Source organism: Panonychus citri, unplaced genomic scaffold (genome assembly GCF_014898815.1).
Source record: "Panonychus citri isolate SS breed McGregor unplaced genomic scaffold, ASM1489881v1 Contig00028, whole genome shotgun sequence".
NCBI classification, from domain to species: Eukaryota; Metazoa; Arthropoda; class Arachnida; order Trombidiformes; family Tetranychidae; genus Panonychus; species Panonychus citri.
This window is the reverse complement of record NW_026515433.1, coordinates 1,855,609-1,872,864: the sequence shown is the minus strand read 5'-3', so window position 1 is coordinate 1,872,864 and position 17,256 is coordinate 1,855,609. Positions and strand designations below refer to the sequence as shown.

The following is a 17,256-nucleotide window of genomic DNA, read 5'->3' as shown; positions in this document are numbered from 1 at the left end:
TCATTTCATTTTGATCGAGGTTAATTTAGAATTCAATTAATCTACAATTTAATTTATATCAATTTTAATTTTCTTTTTCTTTTAAGATTGAGCAGTTTTCACCTTAAATCTATGAACAAACATGAGGGTGAAATTTTCTCTATTCAATTGATTACAAGTGAGTGAATATTTTTTGATGAAATGATCGGTTAACAATCATCATTATCATGCTTTTAACAATTGTTTTATTTGTTGTTTGTTTGTGTAATCGTTAATTGTATATAACAATTGACTTTGGTGTCAAAATAAGTTGATAGATATTTGCATGTTGTAATCTTGTGTGTGTGTGTTGAATAGTATTTTGTTTTTCTTATAAAATTGTGGCTGTGGTGTTAAAGATGAAGTTCAGTTATGTTCAACTATGGTTTTCTCAACGCTGGATGATGATGATTAAAGAAGCAATTTAATTTTCTAATTGCTTTCCTTTTCATATGGTTTCTCTTTGTGTGTTTTTGTGTTGACTAATTTGATAATTGATGTATTTTGGCTCTTGAGTTGTTGTAGTTTTGAGTGTATGAAGCAGTTGATGTCAACTAATTTGCTCGGCTTTTAGATCAGGTATATATACACTTTACAGGTTAATCTTTACTTTTGGTGATGTTTTTTTGTATATTCACAAATGGATTAAAGGTGTGAAAGGTGATTCCTTTGTTGTTGCATTTATTATAAAGGAAGATCAATTAGAGAGAGAAAGAGGGAGAGAGAGAGAGAGAGAAAGAAACGGCGAAGATGAGATCTTGGTACATCAGCACTTGAATTACGACCAAATCACCAAATAGAAAACCATAATCACTTTATCCTAATCCGTTGTCTTTGAAGTCTATTCTTGTGAGCTTCAAATAAAACACGATTAGATTCAAAATAAAGTGGATTCTGGTCAACAGACAACGTTGGGTCATAAGGACAGCTTAATGAACTTGGATCCATTAGGTTGTCACTGTCCTTCCCAAAGTAAACAGGTTTCTCATTAATAGCACTTTGTGGACTAATGGAGGTTTCGTCACTGGTTTCTAATTGCAATTTACTCATTCTCTTGGAAATAGGTAGACAGCCTTCCTCTTCTTCATGACTTCGCTTCCTTTAGATTCCAATTCCAATGTAACACCAATGAGAGGGAGAGAGGAAGAGTCAATGATAATCATGTTCCAATGTAACGGCAGAGAAAATAACAGAATAGAAGAAAAAATAGAGAGAGAGAGAGAGAAGAAAAAAATGACGAATGAGTTAGCAAATTTCCATTGATAGAAAACAAATGGGATATTTTAAGCAACAATTTGAAGAGATTTCAATAGGATGGAGAATAAATCGAAATGATTAGTTGGGTAGAATTGAGAGAAACAAATTGTCAAGATGAGAGAATAGTAAAAAAAAGCTAATCCATAAAATTAGAAGACAAAAAGACAATTAAATGTGAGAAACTTACCTGGATTTAGCTTGCGTCATGATCGATGGTTGATTTTAGATTGAGAAACAATTAAAATCTAAAGAATATATTAACTTAAATACTTATTAGAGTTGAAAGGATAATAAAGAGACAATTAAGTTAATAATTTGTTCCAACAAAAATGGTTAGTTGATTGCAAACAGAAAAAAACAAAACTGAGGATAAAGAAAGAAAATGTAGAGAGAGAAAAAGAGAAAGGGAGAGATAAAGAAGAAAGAAGAAACTGAAAGAGAGAGAAAAGAGAGAGAGTAAACAATTTTAATCGCAGCTGATTCTCTGTCTTCTCTATCAAAGTGAACAATAAGTGAATTTGTCAACGGTCCTAATTCACTCGAATTGATCACAATTAATTTTCTTCTGAGTTTTCTATCGACTATTAAATCTCTCTGAATTGTGTTAACAATCAAGGTTTCAATTAAATTTGATTCTTTCTCATAAAATCAACGATTTAAAGGTTTGTCTCTCTTTTTGTTTTTCTCTTGACTTTCACTGTCTCTTTATTTCTCTTTCTCTGTCTCTCTTTATCTCTCTCATTGTTTTGTTCTATCAAATTCTGGATAATTCAACTATCTCTTCTTCTTTAATTAGATTAATTTCTCTTCTCTCTTAATTGTGATTTGCTAATTTAAAGATTAATTTCTTAATTATATGGACATTGGATTGTCCATTTAGCTTGTTTTCCATTAATTGGTTTCTTTTCAATATTTAGCTTTTTTCTATTCTTTTTGTTTTCTCTACCAAATCTCCAAGGGTGAATTCAAATTTACAATTCGATTGCTGTTATTGATTGTTTTCCATTTTCCCGTCACCTCTTGAGTCTATTGGTGGTAAGTTTATGACCTTTCCAATTGAAATTGTCCTTTGACCCAAACCAAATGTAATTTGGTCTATTATTGTTTTGAAAATTCTGTTTTTCTAATTGATTTTTTTTTTGCTTTTTATTTGAATCTTATGTCTTTCTTTTTATGTTGACAGAATCTTCATCATCTTGGTGCTTATATTTTGGCTTTTTTCTAATAGTTAAACATGCATGTTGATGATACATCTCCTTATGATAGACAGGAAAGTCTTAAGGTTTGCGTTATCAGCAGTAAAGGTGAAACGACACTGATTGAATGTGGAGCCAATCCAACAGTCGATAAAATTAAGTTAATCGCTCTGACCAATTTTGCTAAAGATCAAGTTGAAGCTTTAAAGATTGTTAATCAATATAAATTGATTTCCATCAATAAAAAGCGAAGTCTTTCTGGAGAGGCGACTATTCGTGATGAAGATATTGTCAATGGGGATACATTGTTACTTCTTGATCGATATCCAATTCAAAGTAAATCCTCATTCGCTGAAATAATCAACAATGAAGCTCCAGGAAGGCCAACCGAAGCAATGATTTTAGAAGCGACTAAAAATCTTAAACCAAAACACCTTAATTTTCAGGTGACAGAAAATGTTATCTCCTTTGAGGTGAGTATTTCGGAATAATTTCTATCACCAATCAATCAATATCTTTTCATTTTCTATTCTTTTACAGTTTCAACAAGAATTACGAACAATTCTTGTATCATTAGTTGATTATGCGGAGAAACTACTTAAACATCACCCTGACGTAGAACCAGTTTTGAAGAATATGAAAGTTGCCAATTGTGATGAAAGCGAAGGACCAAGTGGCAAAAGGAGAGATAAAGATTCAGGGGATGAATCAGTTGATTCGATTGCATTGAAACAATTAACTGACATGGGATTTGCTGAGGAAAAATCAAAAAGAGCTTTAAAAATGAATAATATGTCGCCATTGGAAGCAATGGATTGGCTTTTAGCATATGAATCTAGTTCATCAGCAACATCTTCCATGCCATCATCTTCATCATCAATTCAAATTAACTACGAAAATACTGAAATTTATCCCAAGGTTCCAGCAATTGTTGATTGTTATAGAAAATACAAAAGACAACATTTTGTACCAAATATGAGACATTTCAATAATCTAAAACAATTAGGTTTCGATGACGATGAAATAGTTGATGGTCTTTGGATTCACAGTAATAATGAAGTTGCAACGGTAATAACAATTCTCCGTGTCAATCTACATTTTCCTCAGTCAATTAATCTTTGACAATTAACTTGATTTTTAGGGTGAATGGCTGCTCAAAGAACGACGTCCAAAAGTAAATGAATTTTGTCGAGGATTAAAACGTGAAAGTCCAGTTTACAAAGCGTTTATTACTAATCCATCAGTTCAATTGGCATTAGTTAAACCAAGAATATTTTTCGGTGAGTAGATTAAATTGAACTAATTAATGTATCGTAATTTTTGCTCTTACTAATATCCAATTTCTTGTACTTTATTTAATTAGCCTTTGTACGATTAATAGAGGATCCTAATTGCCGTTGGACAAGTGATCATGAAACTTCAGCAATTATCCAACTTCTTTACAGAATTTATCATTCTGAAAGAAATACTGGTGAAAATAACGATAAAGATGAACAAAATGAATCAGTAGATTCAGATAACGAGTCACAAATTGATGATCAAATAATGAATGAATAGATAAATGTACTTTTAGTTGTAAATATTTGGTATAAAAAAAATGACAATTACTAAAATTCATTGAATTTTTTAATGTACAAACAACAACAACAACGTGATGACAGTAATAACCAAATACATTTAATAACAATCAGTCAATTCACTTCATATGTAATACTTGCAACAATTTGTAAGACAATCATCAACTAAATTTATATATATTATTTAATCATCATGTTTTTATCATCATACAACTATTAATATTAAATTTATATTACTATTGATAAATTGTAGTTACAGTATATTAATAACCAACCTATTGATTTCCAATGAGTGAAATTATCAACCATTTATGTCAATAATTTTACAAAAAAAAATATTGAACACAAGCAGAAATGATCAAACTATTGACCTGGACAATGATTTTAATCAAAACTCGAGAAGAACGGGAAAGTGGCCTGAATCGCTTTCCGATCGCACTGGTGACCACACATATCAATATATAACAAAAACCATTACCTTGAGTCTTCTGGAATACTTGAATTTAGACTAATTTGAATAAAGTTGATAAATTTCGATCAACAATCAAATTCTCTGAACAATCAATCGAACCTTAAATTAAGCGCTTCAAATGAGATTTCTAATTGAAGGTCGTTCTCACTTCTTTCCCCATATGATGTTGGTCTTTGTTTACATTTGGTTTTCTCGCTGTTTAGTTAATTTATTTTCCAATTATGTCAATTAATTATCTGTTCTTTATTGTTTCATCTAAATTCTAATCAACCTGAGCTTTAAAATCGTTACTTATATTTAATTGTTTACCCTTTTTGATTGAAATTCGCTCTTACATTCTCATCCGGTTTTCTCTCTTTCTCTCCCTCTCTTCATCTTTCTCTTCATCTTTCTTTCTCTCTGTCTTTTTCCTCTGTGTTGTCTTTTCCATTTGACTTTGTGCTGTTCAATTAACACAGTTTGAGAATAATTTATTTTATTAATTATTAACCATTTTTATCCAGATGAAGATCAGTCAACATTGACATTTGAATTCTTGTTGAAATCTCATCAGAAAATAGTAAATTTATCGTTTCTCTTTGTTTTCTTATTCTAATACATTGTAATATTTTTCCACCAATGACGTCAACAAGCAAACAAACCACCAAAAAGATGAAGCTAATCGACTCAATCGAACCTAATCATATGATCACAATTGAATGGCAAATGATGGATCCTGCTAAGTATTTGCCCCTCAGCTTAGTCAATGCTGTCGCCATCAGAACTATTCTTTATCCATTGACTGTGATAAAAACTCGGATGCAGGTAAGTGACAGAGAAAGAGAAATAGAGAGAGAGAGAGAGAGAGAGGAAGGAAGGAAGAAATTGAAAGATCAATGTTCTCTTAGAAGAATAACTCAACTGGTTTTCCAATTGAAATAACCCTTTATCTTTATTTTCTTTGTTTTCTTTTTCATTTCTTCTCCAGGTACAAACCACCAATTCTGTTTACAGAGGGACTTATGATGCTTGTCAGAAAATTGTCCAACGAGAAGGTTTTACCGGCCTGTACAAAGGTTTCTTAGTTAATACCATGCAAGTAGGATCTGGTCTGGCTTATATTCTTACTTATGAAAATGTGAAATACTTGCTCTCCAGTTATGGTAAAATTCAAGACACTTCAATTCGAAGTTTAATTGCCGGAGGGATTGGTTCGATTATCGGTCAAACAATTATCACACCTTTTGACATTGTATCTCAACATATGATGGTCATTTCGGGAAAGAAAAAGGGTAAACATACTGATAAATTTTCCGCCTTCACTAACCCACTGCATCTTAATAAGGTGGAAGTTGAAAAATATGGCCTACCCTATGCAATAGTACGGGAACTTAGACGAAAAGATGGATTCAAAGGTTATTATCGAGGTTATTTCGCTTCTCTGGCTTTTTATGTTCCAAACAGCGCACTTTGGTGGTACTATTATGAAAAGTTTTCAGGTAATTAACTCGAAATTGTTTCGATGAACAAGTGATACGATAGAGAAACAGAAAAGAAACATGAAACATTCATCATCAATTGGTTACCCTAATTTCTTGCCAACAAAATTGTGAAATTGTTGAGAAAGAAAATCTTTGTAAATGTCAATTACTCTCAACACCATGGAAAAGATTCTTTACTTTTCTCATTACCACATCAACAGAAATTTTCCTAATTAACTTTTTCCCTTGTTGTCTTTTTATCTTCTTCCAGCAATCATTCATAATTCACTTCCAGTCGAAACATGGCAACTATTAATTCGTAGTTGTGCAGCAATTCTCAGCGGTGCCACAGTCGCAGTTCTCACTAATCCTCTGGATTTAATTCGTGCCAATTTTCAGGTTAATTGAACAAAAATCAATTTCCACTTGAAAAGCGCAACAAAAACAAAAACAATTCTAATTGTGAATATTTTCCTTCTCTCTCATTCTCTAGATTCACCGACTTGATTCTTACTCGGAAACTGTTCGTAAATTGTGGAAAGATGAAAATTTAGGATTATTCTACAAAGGATTATCACCGAGGATCACCCAAAGTTGTTTATCCTCCGTTTTCATCTCCATTGGTTACGAAACCATGAAAAGGCTCAGTTTGAGGGAAGAATATGAAGATAAGATAAAATGGTAACCAAACTGAATAACTAGTCGCCAATTTTACCTTCAACAATTAAGAATTAATAATGTTAATCTTATGAGAAACAAAAGACAATTAATTATGCTTCTTATTTATCGTGGACCATTGTGATAACATGAGACAACTTGTATCAATCTAACAACAAACACTAATCGCTTGTTAATTATCATTTTATCTCATCTCTCATTTATTTTCTTCTCTTTTTTCGTTGATTTGTTTATCTTCCATCTTCCTCCTACTCATCCTAATCATGATCATCATCACCATCATCATCATCTCACTGAGTTGATTGACAAAATTTTCACCAACAATTATAATTTCAAGTAAACAAAGAATAAGGAAATTGAAGGAAACAATTTATTCAACTTTTAGATTTTTCTGTTTCCCTTTTTCTCAATAGATTCCAATATCCATTTCTTTGTAAATTTTTTCTTTCAGTTGATTAAGATAATCACAATTAACTGATTGTTTGAAACACGATTCATTTGATTGTCATTATCCATAAATATAAATATATATTTTAATCCTGTTCCTCCCGCCATCAAATCACAAAATGTATAATTTTGGCTCCAATTGAATTAGTGTTTAATTGTTGGTTAGATTGAGATGATACATCATCACAATGTTAATATTTAAATTAACACTAAATCGATTAATTAATCAATGTTATATTACTATGATTATATTGTACAAACAAAAGATGAACATCAGAAATCAAGATGATTATTAATTTTGTTTTTGTTTAGGATCAAAAATAATTAATATAACGAAAACTCAATCAAATTAATTAGTCTCTGATTATTATGATTAACCTTAAATTTCATGTTAATCATTGTCTTCCTTGTTTCCCAACAATTTGTTTCTTCTTTCAATTCAAACAATTAACTTGTTAACAATTTAAAAAGAAATGATAAATAAACAATTAATTACAATTAAAATGAGAAGAGGGAGAAATTGAATTTCTAATTATTACCAATAAACTAATTGAGCTTAAAAATTATGCAAATTGAAAGGATTAGTTAATTGTGAATTTATCCAAGGTTTTTACATGGTAATTGTCAATGAATTAAATGATTTTCCATCGTTAATTGTTGTGTCTCATTCAATCAGTCAGTTAATTGAATCTTTGAGGATGATGATAAATATGAGGAGGAGGAGGTGATGAAGATTATTGGAAATGATTAACTTGATTGTTGGAAAAGTTCCCTGACCAAATTCATTTTTCTCGCCTAATTGTCACTCACTTGACAATTCACAATATCTTCAACTACGATTCCATGACAATTAACAAATCATGAAGCAAATCATCACCTTTTACCAAATCAAAAGTCATTGATCTGGGATGTTGGTGATTAAGATGATGATTTAACTGCGATGACCAGGGTGATGAAAATCATTATCGACTTTGAAATTGTTCAATCAACAACTTTGTCTGTTAAAGTGATTGATTTGATTGGTTTTTTGTTACATTAATTGTTTTAATATATTAATATGAACAGTTTGTTCAATTTGATAACAATTTACTTGATAAAATTAACGTTGATTAATTACTGTTCTGGTCATGGAAGGTTAATTGATCCACCAGGAAGGTCAACTGCTTGGCGATTTGGTTTCAGGACACCAATTAACTACAATGATAATCAACTTTTCTGTGGTGGATTCATGGTGAGTTTCGAGTTAACAATTAGATGATTTGTTAATTTCTCTTGCAAAATTTGATTCAATAGGTTCAACATAAAGTTAATTCTGGTAAATGTGGTATTTGTGGTGATCCATTTAATGGTCAACGGACAAATGAACTGCCCGATGGACGTTATGCTCGACCATTAATGATAACCCGAAATTATCGAGTTGGATCAGTGATTAAAACTTCAGTCCAATTAACGGCCAATCATAAAGGTTATTTCGTCTTCAAAATATGTCCAGCAATTAGTTCAATTCGTGAAGTGACACAATCATGTCTTGATTCACATCCATTGAAAGTGATTAACTCTCCTAATCCATTACGATATTATGTTCCCGATAAATTGTCTCGAGTATTCAATGTGACCTTAAGGTTACCACCGACTCTAACATGTCAACGATGTGTAATCCAGTGGACCTACACCACCGGTAACAATTGGGGACGATGTGAAGATGGTAAAACATCAAAGGTAGGCTGTGGTCCACAGGAAACATTTCGAGCCTGTGCCGATGTAACAATTAAAGGTCAAATTAAAAATCGCCAACGGAATCAAACCAAAACCACCACAAAACCAAAACTGAAATCAAAAATCAAACCATACCAATTAAACTTAAACAGCAATTATACCAAAACATTGAAGTCACAATTGATAAATTCCAACTCCTTCCAATCAAATAATTTATAAATCAACAATTAACTCCCAATCTATTTATCAAGAGAAAACAAAAACAAATCAAAAAAAAAACATCAAATTGTCAACATAACAACAAATCAATTCCTTTTGTATTTACACCAATTAAACAAACGATTTCCACCTAAGGTCATTCACAAAATTTTTAATTCTCCAAAGAATAACAATTATTCACCATTAAACAACTTGGCTAACAATTAGAACAATTAATTAATAATCAACAGAGTTCGAGAAAAATTCAAATTTTGGTTCCATGATTTTCCTTAGCAACCAGTTGATTCATTCGGTTGCTATGTAACATTCAACACTTTAGATTAAACAAAAAACCATTTGGAAGCAATTAAATTAAGGTTAGTAAATTACGATTTATTTATTGTTCTTAATTTCTCTTAATTACGATTATCTCTTAATGACATTAACGGTTGATTGGGCCTTAGCCCAAATTACCTGGAACCCGATTTATTGTCTTTATTATGATGTCCCAACATCTCTCAGCTGATGGAACCTTGGTAATCATTGTGAACACATTTTTTTTATATTATTATTTTCCTCTCATCTTTCATCTTAATTGTATTAATTTACTTTAATTGCTTCTTGTGATTGTCTCTTGTTTTTGCTTCTCTTAAATGGTGATTCTATTCTACGTTTTATTTTTATATTCTTCCAATTCTAATGATACTTTTTCTTCTTGGTTTTCCTTTGGTTGTTTTTTTCTCTTCTACATTAGATTCAAATTTGCTTTTCTCTTATTCTCTGGTTTGTCTTTCGACTTTTGGGTGATTATCTTTTTGTTTTGCTGTTCTCAAGGAGAAGCAAAGAAAAGATTTTTCCATCATGACTTATCCACCAGATGATAGAGAATTTGTTCCACCAGAATGGATGCAACTTCCAAATGATATTCAATTGGTAAGAGTGACAATTTTATCTCATTTGATGAGAATCTCATTTATCTTAACCTTTAGAATTTATTTTCTTCCCTTTGTTTTTTTCTATTCTTATTTTATTCTTTTCTCTATTAAATGTCTCTCTTTGGTTACTAATGTTTCTTTCTCTTTCTTTTCTCTCTCTTTCTGTTTAGCCATCTTCCTTTCGTATGCACAATCTTATTGAAAAAACTGCTCTATTCATAAGTAAACATGGCTCCCAAATGGAGATACTTGTTAAAGCCAAACAAGCCAAGAATCCACAGTTCGATTTTCTTGAGTTTGACTCACCTTTGAATAAATATTATAAACATTTGGTCTCTTCTATGAAATCTGGTGATTATCTGTCTAATTTGGAGCGGCAAAATGATTCCGGAGGATCTGATGATGAGGATCATTATCTTCATCCAAGTTTACTTGGATCAGCAGCCAAAGTGAATAAAAGTCCAGAGAAATTGTTTCTTCCCCAATTACCTGGAGTACCAGATGAGAATAGTTCTTATTCCCAACTAGTCAAAAGTTTAAAGGATAAAATCATTCGAGAGCCTGAGAAAAAACCGGAAGAAGATCAATCCGGTCAAACGGGAAACAGTAATGTAAACAATTCCAATGATCAATCAGCCAACAGTGACTCATCTAATAGTAAACGTGATTCAATTTCTATACTTCCATCACCTCCACCAGAAGTACAACTTTATATCGATAAATTAGCAGAATATGTTGCACGTAAAGGTGAAGATTTTGAGAAAACAATTCGAAAACGAAATGAAGCAAGATTCGAGTTTCTCAATCCAGGTAACATTTATCACTGTCACTACATCAAGCGAAAGTTACACCTTTTGGATGAAAAAAGACAAGCCCAGGCTTCGGATATCATGAAATCGACCTCGGTCACTGTTGATGATGATTCCGTCAAAGGTCCAGTAAGTTTCAGTTTACCACCGCGAGAGAATAAGAAAACTGTTCTTGTCAATGATGATGCAAGTCCTGATCAATTGGATAGAAGAAAAGATAAACCTCATCAGCACGATAGCGATAGTGATCTAGAAGATCAAATTTGTAGTGAGATGAGCCAAAGTTCGGTGTCGAAGGAGAAACAAGAGGAAAGACGACGAAAAGCGGCTCTTTTTTTAACCTTATTGAAAAAGAAACAATCGGAAGCAAATAAGACCGAAACGAAAGAGAAAGAAACAGACGAAAGTGTTCAAAAAAATGGTACCAATAGAAAAGAAGATCGTATTACAGATTCGGCGAATATCAGTCCACTCAACATCTCTCTTTCGCCCACAATTGAGGCGGTAACTTCTCCCGCTTCTTTTTCAAAGAATAAGGATGATAGTAGTTCCGATTTGGAAAATTCGTCAAAAGAACGTGCCAATTCTGAGTCAGTTAAACCTTCGTCGTCTTCACTGTTACCCTTTAAAACGAGTGACCGATCAAAACGAGATAAATCATCGTCCTCAAGTCCATCATCAAGTAATTGCTCTAAACACAGTTCTCACCACAAATCCCACCATCGCCATCGGCACCATCACCCTCATCATCACCACCCCCATCATGGTCATCACCATGGTCATCATCATCATCCACCCGCGTTACCACATCATCACCTTGGTCACCATAAACATCATCGACATCATCACCCTCACCACCACCACCACCACCATCATCGTCGTCGTCATGGTGGACGGCGACGGTCACATTCGCGTTCACGTTCACGTTCATACTCTCGATCTCGATCCCGATCTCGTTCTCGATCTAAGTCTAGATCATCATCAAGGTCCAGGTCACACTCACGATCTCCTCGTAGAAAATCTCGAAAACGTCGATGTTCTTAAAGCAATTTATTATCATGAAAAATTTGCAAATTTCGTAAATAATTGTTGATATAATTAACTTTGTGTTTATCGCCTCACAACAATTAAGTTTATCCATTTGGTTGAATTTTCTGTCTCTAAATTCCGTTTTCTTTTCCCACTTTCTAAACATAATTCATGTAATAATAATATTCAACTCGACTAACTAATTGATCCGTGATAACTAATAATCCAATGATTCTGTAAATATAAGAACATATTTTTGTCGAAAATTTTCCTTCGCTCAATTTAATTTATCAAAATAACAGAACAATTTAAACTCCAACTTTCACTCAAATCTTCAGGTAAATGTAATTCACTAGACCATTAAAAGTCAACCTCAGATGTTTCCCGCTCTTTTGGAAAATCTTATAATCACTCTCAGAATTTGATGAAGATAATTTTTCAAGAATCATAACTAATTGACTCAACAATTATTGATCATCTTAATAGCGAATTGACTTCAAGTGAAATCAAAACAAAGAAAAACAATAACACATCATCACCATGAAGAAATTGAGAGTAACTCAACAAAAATGACCAATCAAAACGAATTATATCCAATGTCCTGAATTGAGAACAACAAGATTTAAATTGAGAAACAATTAAGAATTGCAGTTAACCAATAAAATTGCGAAAAAAGAATAGAAAACAATTTAAATTGTTTATCTTTGAAAAGAAAACAAATTCAATGGCAAAGGTGAGAGAAAATGTTAATCCAAAGGATAATCGACCAAAGTGAATCACATGCAAGTTGAAAACAGAGATTATTAAACAGAATAGAACACAAATTATTCGATGGTTTGTTAATTGGTGAATTTGATAAGAGAGTTTAGAATAACAATTAGAATTAAAAACGAGGAAATTTAATCCAATTGATTTAGAAAAGAATAATGAGATTCGATTGAAGATGGAGCCACTTTTCGGTTGATTTGTTTTGAGAATAGAACAAAAAATGATTGAATAGAAAAAGAGTAAAATTGTTGATTGTGATTTAAGTGTTTATCTTAATTTAAGAGATTATGATTTATTCTGATGAATCGAAGTTTCTATAATCATGAATATTGAAAGATCCCCCTGGTCCCTGGTTGATTAATTTGTGATTAAGTTTTAAATTATTGGTGAAAAGAAAGTGAAAGCGATGGAAACAAAATTAACTCTTTCTTGTTAACAACATTAAATAAAGTAAGTCTAATTGTTTATCGTTAAAATTGTGCTAGTTAACTCAGTTTGTCATGAAAAGATGATTAAGATTATGATGATGATGATGATGATGATGAAGAAGAGGAAGATGATGATGATGATGGAAGATGACGAAGAAAGGGAAAGAAATAGAAAAGAAAGAGAAGAGAAGAGAATGGAAGAGAAGGGAAAAAAGGATGACGAAGAAGAAAAGAAGACAATAAAGAAAGAGAATAGAAGAAAGAGCTGATTGGGAAGAAAGAGAAAAAGAAAGAGAAGAGAAAATATCTTCTATTGAGACGAATTTTGCTTTTTTCATCATCCAATCATCTTCCACTCACTCTCTGTTCTATCCCTTATTTTCTCTTACTTTTTCTCTTTCTTTTCTATTCTTTTCCCCTTCTTCTTCCGTCATCATCATCATTCTCTCTTTCCCCTTTTCTTTCCCTCTCTCTTTCTCTTCCCTATCTTCCACCATTTTGTGTTTTTTTCTTGTTGTGTGCCTACCAAAAAATCCAATCTTTTTATTTGCGACAAGAATCGTTATCTTCTTTCCGCTTGTGTTTATATCTTATACATACTTATACATATTACTATTATTTACCATGTTACCTCGTATCATCTTTATATTTGCATAGAAGTTGGACATCAACACCTCAACCACAATGGCATCTTATTGTCTCCGTAGGAATAATCATTGTTTCGACCTTGCTGAACATTTTGAGAAAATGTTCAAGGATGAAAGCATGGTTGATGTGACTTTATCCTGTGGTGATGGGATTATCAAGGCCCATAAGATGATCCTCTCAGTTTGTTCATCGTACTTCAAAAACATCTTTGTCAAATTTAATAACCCTTATCAATATCCTATTGTAATTATTAAGGATATGCCCTTTGAAGATCTGAGAGCAATTATTGAATTTATTTATCGAGGTGAAGTTACTGTTGCCCACAATAATTTGAAATCAGTGCTGCGAAGTGCAGAGGCTCTCAAAGTGAAAGGTTTAAGTGATGCTCGTCGGCAAATGGAAGGTGATGAGTCAATGAGAAGAAAGAAAAGAAAACGGAGACGAAAATCTCGAAAGATGGGTCATGGTGATTCCAGTAAAACAGGAGAAATGGACGATGAAAATGGTGAACGTAATACAGGTTCAACTGATCGATCGGGAGCCGATAAGGGTAAAGATGAAAATACCACGGAAGATGATGATGCTACCGATTATTCAGAGGAAGACGATGACGATGATGAAACAGAGAAAGAAGATGATAATACTACAACAAGTATAATAATCACCGAAAGGGAATCTACTAATGCAGAAGGCGAAATTGAACCAGCTCGTCTTTTAGAACAGTCAATGATCACTGGTGATCAGGATAGAGCCAATAGTGAGGCGTCTAGATTTCAGGCTCCAATGATGCCACACCATAGACAAACACACCAACAACAGCAACAACTTTCATCGAGTATAAATCAAGCTATGAGAGGTCACTTTGGTGAAAGTAGTGGCCTATTAGCAGCAATGAACGTATCTCATTCAGCATCCTTGCCAAACAGTCAATCGCAATTAAATTCATCCCATAGCCATGTTCCTGGTATACCGGGTATGCCTTCCTATGAAGCCAGTTCCCTATCGATACCTGGTCCAAGTACCATTTCACCAATTACACCTCGTCCTATTCATCATGGTCAAGAGCATAACTCTGGTTCATCACATTCGTCTCATCCCTCTCATCCTAATCAAGTGCCACAAAATTTACAATCGGCGCAACTATTACCTCCAATACAGATGCATCCGTCACTTGGTTGCCATTCGTTTTCACCTTTATCTGTCGACTCGTTGACTGGTAAAAGGCACTATCAATGTCCTGAGTGTTTCAAAACTTTCACCGAAAAGGGGAACATGAAAAGGCACACGCAAATACATTCACAAAACCGAAATAGATTCATGTGTGACCTGTGTTCCAAGTGTTTCGCTTGGAAGGATAATTTTAATCGTCATCGACGCATTGCCCATAGTGAACTTAACTGTAAATAACATTTCATTTAGTCTTATTTACCCTTTTTACCTTTTATACCATAATTCACCTTGACCATCGCCATCACCACCATCACTACCACAACCACCACCACTACTATCACCATCCACCATCTCCAATGTCTCTGCGTCCATGTTGATCACCTTCATCCACCTCTTTGTCATATAATTTTTCTCTCTCTCTCTCTCTCTCTCTATTATTCTCTATTCACCCTCACACCTATCAATCTTATGTTTTTTCTCAATCAATTTACAATCTATTTATCCATTCATCTATCTTAGCTTTACCAATCTCATTCTTATTTGTTCCCTCTTCCTACATCTACCTCCTTCCCTTTCTCCTTCTCCACCACCACCACCACCTCCCTCTACCTCCCCCGAATACTTTCAATCTTACCTTCTTCTGATGATTTTCTTCTTTCTCTTCTCTTTTCTTCCTCTCCCCCATCTTTTTTCCCTGATAACCTGTGTGTAGTTGGAATTACAAATAACCATACAAAAACAAAAGCAAAAAGCTTGTCGCAATAAGTTAACTTTTCAGGATCTTTTGTTATTTATGATCAACTTTCTCTCACTTACACTCATTTCCACCACTCACTCTCACTTTACTCACTTTCTCTCTTCATCATCATCGTCATCTCTTTCTTTTTCTTCATCATCTCTTACTTTTCTCTCTCTCTCTCTCTCTCTCGTTCACTTATTTTTTGTTTGATACCAACGTTGATCTTTTTTCTCCTTTTTTCCCTCTCCCACTTTCTCTCTTCTCTTTCTTCTGTGTTCACTTTCTTTCTCCCTTCCTCTATCCCTCTCTTTCTTTATTTTTCTTTATTTCTTATTCCTTTTTCTTGCTTTCTTCCTATTTCTCTATCCATCTTATATTAGATGATATCCGATATAACAAGAACTAAAACAACAAACATATGAACCCAGTCACATTTTTCATTAATCTCATACTTCTCCTCCCACTTTCTCTCCTTTAGAACTTTCTTTCTTTTCTGTCTATCGCTGTTTCGCTCAGTTCTTTTTGTTTTTTCATTCTCTTGCTCTCATTTACCTTTTTCATTTCAATATTTCTCATAGATATTCGTTTGAAATCATAAATTCTCTCTTTCTTTCTCTTTCTCTCTATTCTCAAGAAAAGAAAGTAAACAAAACAATGTTTTTGGTCTCTTTCTTTTCTCATTACTTTTTTCTTCATCAATCCCTCTATTGATTCGGTTTGATCTTGATCGTGACACTCACAACACTTACACACACACACACACATGTTATGTCTTCTTCTTCTTTCCTCCAATCTTTATCATCATATCACACAAACAGTGACCATCATACGTAGAAATAAGAAACGTAACAACATTAATAACACCAACATGCAACATGGACGATGAATGAGTGACACAGAGATACACATACACATACACACACACACACAAACAAGTTATCATCTCTCATCATCACCCGAGTCAGTTTTGTACAAAACAAAAATTCAGTTAACTCTTGAATTTCAAATCAAGATAGTGACAAAAAAACAAAAACTGATCACAAAAATGATTAAATATTATAAATATATACATACATTATGATCCATAACTTACAACAAACAAAAAATCAAGTAAACAAATCAACAAAAAATCCCATTACAACATAAAATTACAACACTTTACAAGAAAAAAACCTTCACATTACACACAACATGAATTCACATAAACTTACATCACCATCAACCACCACCTCTCCTCCTCCTCCACCACCACCACCACCACAATAAAGTAACATGATGACATACAATTTCTGATTAATAATCAAACACGTTGAGAAACTAAAAAACATCTCCTACAATTAAACTGAAATCTTTTTCTCCACTTAACATATTAACATATGTTAACACTTTCTCTCTATTGTCTTTGCCACCCACTTTTCTCCCTCTTTGTTGCTCTTTCTTTATAAGTTGAAAAAAGAATCAATCTCCTCATCTCTCTCCCTCTTTCCACCCACTTCTTACCTTGTCTCTCTCTCTCTTCTCATTCCCTTTGAAATCAATGTAATGACTCGTCAATGCACGTTTTTTATGCAATTACAAGCGGTTGAGAAGCTACACCAACAGCAACAACAAACAACCTAAACACAAACTCGAAAACAAAACAATTAAATTAAAAAGCTCGTTTAAAATGACTTTGTATTTGAATCAATGAATCTTATTTCAATCGCCAATT

General features: G+C 33.0%; 6 protein-coding genes across 11 annotated transcripts; 5 read left to right on the top strand and 1 right to left on the bottom strand.

The window, feature by feature from the left end:
- Nucleotides 1–42: 42 nt before the first annotated feature.
- Nucleotides 43–1,772, bottom strand: LOC128396781 (uncharacterized). Its single transcript, XM_053357397.1, has 2 exons — nt 1,463–1,772; nt 43–1,117 (listed from the first exon to the last, which is right to left on the bottom strand). The coding sequence occupies exons 1-2, from the start codon at nt 1,480–1,482 to the stop codon at nt 829–831; spliced, it is 309 nt and encodes a 102-aa protein (XP_053213372.1). The 5' UTR covers nt 1,483–1,772; the 3' UTR covers nt 43–828.
- Nucleotides 1,773–1,786: 14 nt separating this feature from the next.
- On the top strand, nt 1,787–4,295 carry LOC128396772 (ubiquitin-associated domain-containing protein 1-like). 3 transcript variants are annotated; one of them, XM_053357383.1, is made up of 6 exons: nt 1,787–1,937; nt 2,234–2,310; nt 2,459–2,944; nt 3,012–3,539; nt 3,613–3,751; nt 3,835–4,295. In XM_053357383.1, the coding sequence occupies exons 3-6, from the start codon at nt 2,510–2,512 to the stop codon at nt 4,026–4,028; spliced, it is 1,296 nt and encodes a 431-aa protein (XP_053213358.1). In that variant the 5' UTR covers nt 1,787–1,937; nt 2,234–2,310; nt 2,459–2,509; the 3' UTR covers nt 4,029–4,295. The 3 variants fall into 3 exon arrangements, with proteins under 3 accessions (XP_053213358.1, XP_053213359.1, XP_053213361.1); XM_053357384.1 differs by having other exon boundaries at nt 1,788–1,937; nt 2,193–2,310; XM_053357386.1 differs by lacking the exon at nt 2,234–2,310 and having other exon boundaries at nt 1,788–1,937.
- A 386-nt stretch (nt 4,296–4,681) lies between these two features.
- Nucleotides 4,682–7,454, top strand: LOC128396776 (solute carrier family 25 member 44-like). Its single transcript, XM_053357390.1, has 4 exons — nt 4,682–5,324; nt 5,488–5,998; nt 6,252–6,379; nt 6,474–7,454. Exons 1-4 carry the CDS (start codon nt 5,139–5,141, stop codon nt 6,663–6,665), a joined length of 1,017 nt encoding a protein of 338 aa, XP_053213365.1. The 5' UTR covers nt 4,682–5,138; the 3' UTR covers nt 6,666–7,454.
- A 138-nt stretch (nt 7,455–7,592) lies between these two features.
- Nucleotides 7,593–9,174, top strand: LOC128396777 (uncharacterized). Its single transcript, XM_053357391.1, has 2 exons — nt 7,593–8,336; nt 8,399–9,174. Exons 1-2 carry the CDS (start codon nt 8,163–8,165, stop codon nt 9,038–9,040), a joined length of 816 nt encoding a protein of 271 aa, XP_053213366.1. The 5' UTR covers nt 7,593–8,162; the 3' UTR covers nt 9,041–9,174.
- An 83-nt stretch (nt 9,175–9,257) lies between these two features.
- On the top strand, nt 9,258–12,174 carry LOC128396767 (splicing factor, suppressor of white-apricot homolog). 3 transcript variants are annotated; one of them, XM_053357376.1, is made up of 3 exons: nt 9,258–9,396; nt 9,774–9,952; nt 10,125–12,174. In XM_053357376.1, exons 2-3 carry the CDS (start codon nt 9,881–9,883, stop codon nt 11,805–11,807), a joined length of 1,755 nt encoding a protein of 584 aa, XP_053213351.1. In that variant the 5' UTR covers nt 9,258–9,396; nt 9,774–9,880; the 3' UTR covers nt 11,808–12,174. The 3 variants fall into 3 exon arrangements, with proteins under 3 accessions (XP_053213351.1, XP_053213352.1, XP_053213350.1); XM_053357377.1 differs by lacking the exon at nt 9,258–9,396 and adding an exon at nt 9,403–9,555; XM_053357375.1 differs by lacking the exon at nt 9,258–9,396 and adding an exon at nt 9,403–9,675.
- Nucleotides 12,175–12,760: 586 nt separating this feature from the next.
- LOC128396771 (protein tramtrack, beta isoform-like) lies at nt 12,761–17,215 on the top strand. Of its 2 annotated transcripts, XM_053357381.1 has the most exons (3): nt 12,761–13,010; nt 13,646–15,035; nt 16,364–17,215. In XM_053357381.1, the coding sequence occupies exons 2-3, from the start codon at nt 13,673–13,675 to the stop codon at nt 16,429–16,431; spliced, it is 1,431 nt and encodes a 476-aa protein (XP_053213356.1). In that variant the 5' UTR covers nt 12,761–13,010; nt 13,646–13,672; the 3' UTR covers nt 16,432–17,215. The 2 variants fall into 2 exon arrangements, with proteins under 2 accessions (XP_053213356.1, XP_053213357.1); XM_053357382.1 differs by lacking the exon at nt 12,761–13,010 and having other exon boundaries at nt 13,491–15,035; nt 15,519–17,215.
- Nucleotides 17,216–17,256: the final 41 nt, after the last annotated feature.

Excerpts from the sequence above, each read along its gene's own strand:
- LOC128396781 (XM_053357397.1), bottom strand. The coding sequence starts at position 1,482 with ATGACGCAAGCTAAATCCAG. Across the intron at positions 1,118-1,462 it reads ATGACGCAAGCTAAATCCAG|GAAGCGAAGTCATGAAGAAG; the intron begins GTAAGTTTCTCA and ends TGGAATCTAAAG.
- LOC128396772 (XM_053357383.1), top strand. The coding sequence starts at position 2,510 with ATGCATGTTGATGATACATCTCCTTATGATAGACAGGAAAGTCTTAAG. Across the intron at positions 3,540-3,612 it reads GTAATAATGAAGTTGCAACG|GGTGAATGGCTGCTCAAAGA; the intron begins GTAATAACAATT and ends CTTGATTTTTAG. Across the intron at positions 3,752-3,834 it reads TAAACCAAGAATATTTTTCG|CCTTTGTACGATTAATAGAG; the intron begins GTGAGTAGATTA and ends TTATTTAATTAG.
- LOC128396776 (XM_053357390.1), top strand. The coding sequence starts at position 5,139 with ATGACGTCAACAAGCAAACAAACCACCAAAAAGATGAAGCTAATCGAC. Across the intron at positions 5,325-5,487 it reads TGATAAAAACTCGGATGCAG|GTACAAACCACCAATTCTGT; the intron begins GTAAGTGACAGA and ends TTTCTTCTCCAG. Across the intron at positions 5,999-6,251 it reads CTATTATGAAAAGTTTTCAG|CAATCATTCATAATTCACTT; the intron begins GTAATTAACTCG and ends ATCTTCTTCCAG.
- LOC128396777 (XM_053357391.1), top strand. The coding sequence starts at position 8,163 with ATGAACAGTTTGTTCAATTTGATAACAATTTACTTGATAAAATTAACG. Across the intron at positions 8,337-8,398 it reads TTTTCTGTGGTGGATTCATG|GTTCAACATAAAGTTAATTC; the intron begins GTGAGTTTCGAG and ends TTGATTCAATAG.
- LOC128396767 (XM_053357376.1), top strand. The coding sequence starts at position 9,881 with ATGACTTATCCACCAGATGATAGAGAATTTGTTCCACCAGAATGGATG. Across the intron at positions 9,953-10,124 it reads TTCCAAATGATATTCAATTG|CCATCTTCCTTTCGTATGCA; the intron begins GTAAGAGTGACA and ends CTTTCTGTTTAG.
- LOC128396771 (XM_053357381.1), top strand. The coding sequence starts at position 13,673 with ATGGCATCTTATTGTCTCCGTAGGAATAATCATTGTTTCGACCTTGCT. Across the intron at positions 15,036-16,363 it reads TGCCCATAGTGAACTTAACT|TGACCATCATACGTAGAAAT; the intron begins GTAAATAACATT and ends TCACACAAACAG.